Source organism: Gadus chalcogrammus, chromosome 8, assembly GCF_026213295.1.
Source record: "Gadus chalcogrammus isolate NIFS_2021 chromosome 8, NIFS_Gcha_1.0, whole genome shotgun sequence".
Lineage (NCBI taxonomy): Eukaryota > Metazoa > Chordata > Actinopteri > Gadiformes > Gadidae > Gadus > Gadus chalcogrammus.
The window spans coordinates 14814490-14817939 of NC_079419.1; the positions used below are offsets into that span (position 1 = coordinate 14814490).

Sequence of the window (3450 nt, forward strand, 5' to 3'; positions counted from 1 at the left end):
TGCAATGATACCCTTCGATTCAACCAATCTAAATAATGAGATGTACCGGCTGGGAGACTGGCTCACTGCGGTCAAAAAACAAGCCGTCGGCGACTAACACTTGTAACCCGCGGAAACTAAGCAAAATGGACGTTTTAAAACAGTTGAAGAGAAGACCAAGCGGATAATCACCAACCTGAAGCAACGAAGAACACTATTTATTTAAAGATGCACTAAGCTACCGGCTACCACCTCTCAAAATCACAGACTCAGAAATCAGGGTGTAAACCTCAAAGCTGTTGATCACCAATCTGCTCCCTCCCTCCCGATGTTTCTTCGCCATATTCATGATTGTGATTTGTATGCACAAATGTGACGGAGAGGCAAGATGGATTCCCCCGAATCCATCAGGGAAGAGGGGCGCTGATTGGTCAGAAATGGGCCAGGAGTGATCTAAAATCGAAATAGGGCTAAAAAGAGGCCAGCAGGCGCAGCAAACCAGAACATATGTTCTAACAGGGCACTTCACCCTCCGATACCTGACGGATGGCTAGGTGGTATTGCTACAGATAATACTCAGAATAGAGCTCTTGAATCTTCCCACAGCACCTTTAATCAACCCTGAATGTGTTCATTCTCAAGGGTTCCTCTTCCCTGCATACTGAGGGGCCTGGTAGGCCCTTCCACAATGAGGCTGGGATGAGGGGCTGTGTGCACACACCACGTGGATGGGGAGCTGGCGGTGCGTTGTCTGGTCGTTGGTCCATGTCTGTGAGCCTCCATCTGGGTAGAGCCTCCATCTAGGTGGAGTCTCTAGCTGGGGGGAGCCTCACCAGAGAGAGCGCCAGATGGCTGAGGCCTGCTCCCTCCACGGGTCGCACAGCCCCGCACACACGCGCGTCGCGCTCATGTGTCCGAACGCGACAGCATAGGCTCCTCCCACCTACACATGACCTCAGAACGAAAAACACTCTAAACTTAGCTGGTGGTCTTTACACAAGATGAGGTTTGCTGGTTTGATTACTCTGTATGTTCATACTTACAGGGTTCCCTAGTTTAACACAAGTTGTGATTGTGACTAGCCATTACAAGCCGGTTCAAAATCTCCCTCTGATCATAAGTGGGATTGTCAGATGTCTGACGGGTGGATCATTCTAAAAGCCTAGCCAGTGGACTGTACCAACTCGGGCGCTTTGGTTGGATTGGGCAGCTCCCAGTCTCTACCAGCAGAAGATTGGGGTTGGACTAGGCAGCTCCCAGTCTCTACCAGCAGAAGATTGGGGTTGGACTAGGCAGCTCCCAGTCTCTACCAGCAGAAGATTGGGGTTGGACTAGGCAGCTCCCAGTGAAAAAGTGAATTAACAAAATGTGGCAAAAATGGCAAAGAACCAACTGGATCAGGAGTTAAATAGTTAATAATATAATATATTGCATAGGGCAGGTGATGATGATAGTGGTTGAACATGAAGATGCAGGGTTCCATTGCACTGAAGCCAATCAAGACACCAGCTGATTTCAATCATCTATCCAACACGCTCTGATTGGTTGGAGTACAAACCTGTTAGCTCTTGGCCCGCCCTGGAGGCTAAGACCAAAAGGCCACTGCCACTATGATTTGTTAACAATGTTGATTTCACATTGAGGTTAATGAGAAGTTAAGATAATGTAATGATGTAATGTTATTATTAAGATAATATAATTTGGTACCATGAATTATCATGAGGTATAGAGCATTGGCATGGCGTCTGTAGCAGATGGTTGTATTATATATATATATATATATATATTGTGGTATCCCGGTGCTCGGTTGAGCCGGAATCCACGTACAAACGACGCGTTTGGTGAAGGTTAAAGCCATTGTGGGCATTTATTAACAGTCAACTTGAAACCATCACCCCAAAGAAGGAGACGCGGTCTCTAGGGCCTCCGTGGGCCTCTAGCTGCTCTCTCGTGCGTCGAGCCCTTCCTTTCTGCTCCCGACCCGTGCTGTGCTGGGCTGGTCCTCCTTTTAAGATGGCCCCTACACTTTCGGCCAGGTGTCCCCCAATCACCCTGATTGGGGAGCCGAATGGGCTGCTCTCCATCGCCGGCTGGTGGGTGGGGGTGGTACACCCCGTCCTCCACGGTACCCCGGGCCTGTCCAGGCCGAGGCTTCCGTGGCGGGATGCCACACTCCTCCACCCTTTGCCCAAGCCCCAGGTAGCCGAGGGACCCCCCCTGGATGGTATCTCGCCGGGGTCGGGTGTCTCCTGCGGCGCCGGCTGCGTCCCTCATGGCAGCGGCGGCGGCAGCAGCGGCGGCGGCACCTCTCGCAGCGGCGCCGGCCGCATCCCTCGCCGCGACGGCAACCGCTTCCCTCGCCGCGGCGGCAACCGCTTCCCTCGCCGCGACGGCAACCGCTTCCCTCCTGCCCCGGGACTCTAGTACCGGGTCCCAACCCCGGCGGAAAATCGGACAGTCCCTCCCGATTACCACGGGGACCGGTAGGTGGGGGACAATACCCGCCCGGATCGTAAACACACCGTGTGTGGTGCGGACAACCACGTGACACGTGGGGTAGGTCCGGGTGTCCCCGTGGACGCAGGCCACCTCCATAGGCTCCCCTGCCTTCCCACCCGCCAGGTCGGGGCGAAGGAGGGTAACCGCACTGCCGGTGTCCAGGAGGGCCTGCGTGTCCTGGTTCATCACCCGCGCCGGGATGGTCGGACTACCCGATGTTCCCTGCGCCCAGCAGGTCGCCAGCAAACAGGGCCGACCCGTCCCCACGTCCGCGCCGGCCGGCGGTGCAGCCCCGTCCCGGCCTCGCGCTGCGGCCTTCTCTCCCGCTGCGGCGGCGGCGTCCCTTGCGGTGGCGGCGGCGTCCCTTACGGCGGCGGCGGCGTCCCTTGCGGCGGCGGCGACGTCCCTTGCGGCGGCGGCGGCGTCCCTTGCGGCGGCGGCGGCGTCCCTTGCGGTGGCGGCGGCGTCCCTTGCGGCGGCGGCGGCGTCCCTTGCGGCGGCGGCGGCGGGGTGGGGTACTTTACCGGGGGGTTCGTAGTGGGTTCTTCTTATGCCTGCATTCTCCACCATGTGTGGTATCCCGGTGCTCGGTTGAGCCGGAATCCACGTACAAACGACGCGTTTGGTGAAGGTTAAAGCCATTGTGGGCATTTATTAACAGTCAACTTGAAACCATCACCCCAAAGAAGGAGACGCGGTCTCTAGGGCCTCCGTGGGCCTCCGTGGGCCTCTAGCTGCTCTCTCGTGCGTCGAGCCCTTCCTTTCTGCTCCCGACCCGTGCTGTGCTGGGCTGGTCCTCCTTTTAAGATGGCCCCTACACTTTCGGCCAGGTGTCCCCCAATCACCCTGATTGGGGAGCCGAATGGGCTGCTCTCCATCGCCGGCTGGTGGGTGGGGGTGGTACACCCCGTCCTCCACGGTACCCCGGGCCTGTCCAGGCCGAGGCTTCCGTGGCGGGATGCCACACTATAT

The 3450-nt window shown here is 56.9% G+C and overlaps 1 protein-coding gene across 1 annotated transcript; it reads right to left on the reverse strand.

Moving 5' to 3' along the window:
- Positions 1-1818: 1818 nt before the first annotated feature.
- Positions 1819-2794, reverse strand: LOC130388261 (uncharacterized). Its single transcript, XM_056597684.1, has 2 exons — positions 2286-2794; positions 1819-2248 (listed from the first exon to the last, which is right to left on the reverse strand). The coding sequence occupies exons 1-2, from the start codon at positions 2662-2664 to the stop codon at positions 1857-1859; spliced, it is 771 nt and encodes a 256-aa protein (XP_056453659.1). The 5' UTR covers positions 2665-2794; the 3' UTR covers positions 1819-1856.
- Between the last annotated feature and the right edge of the window lie 656 nt (positions 2795-3450).

What these genes read in the sequence shown, in the direction of transcription:
- LOC130388261 (XM_056597684.1), bottom strand. Translation starts at nt 2,664, where the DNA reads ATGAACCAGGACACGCAGGCCCTCCTGGACACCGGCAGTGCGGTTACC. An exon ending in GGCCGGCGCCGCTGCGAGAG is followed by an intron (nt 2,249 to 2,285) that starts GTGCCGCCGCCG and finishes CGCTGCCATGAG; the next exon opens with GGACGCAGCCGGCGCCGCAG.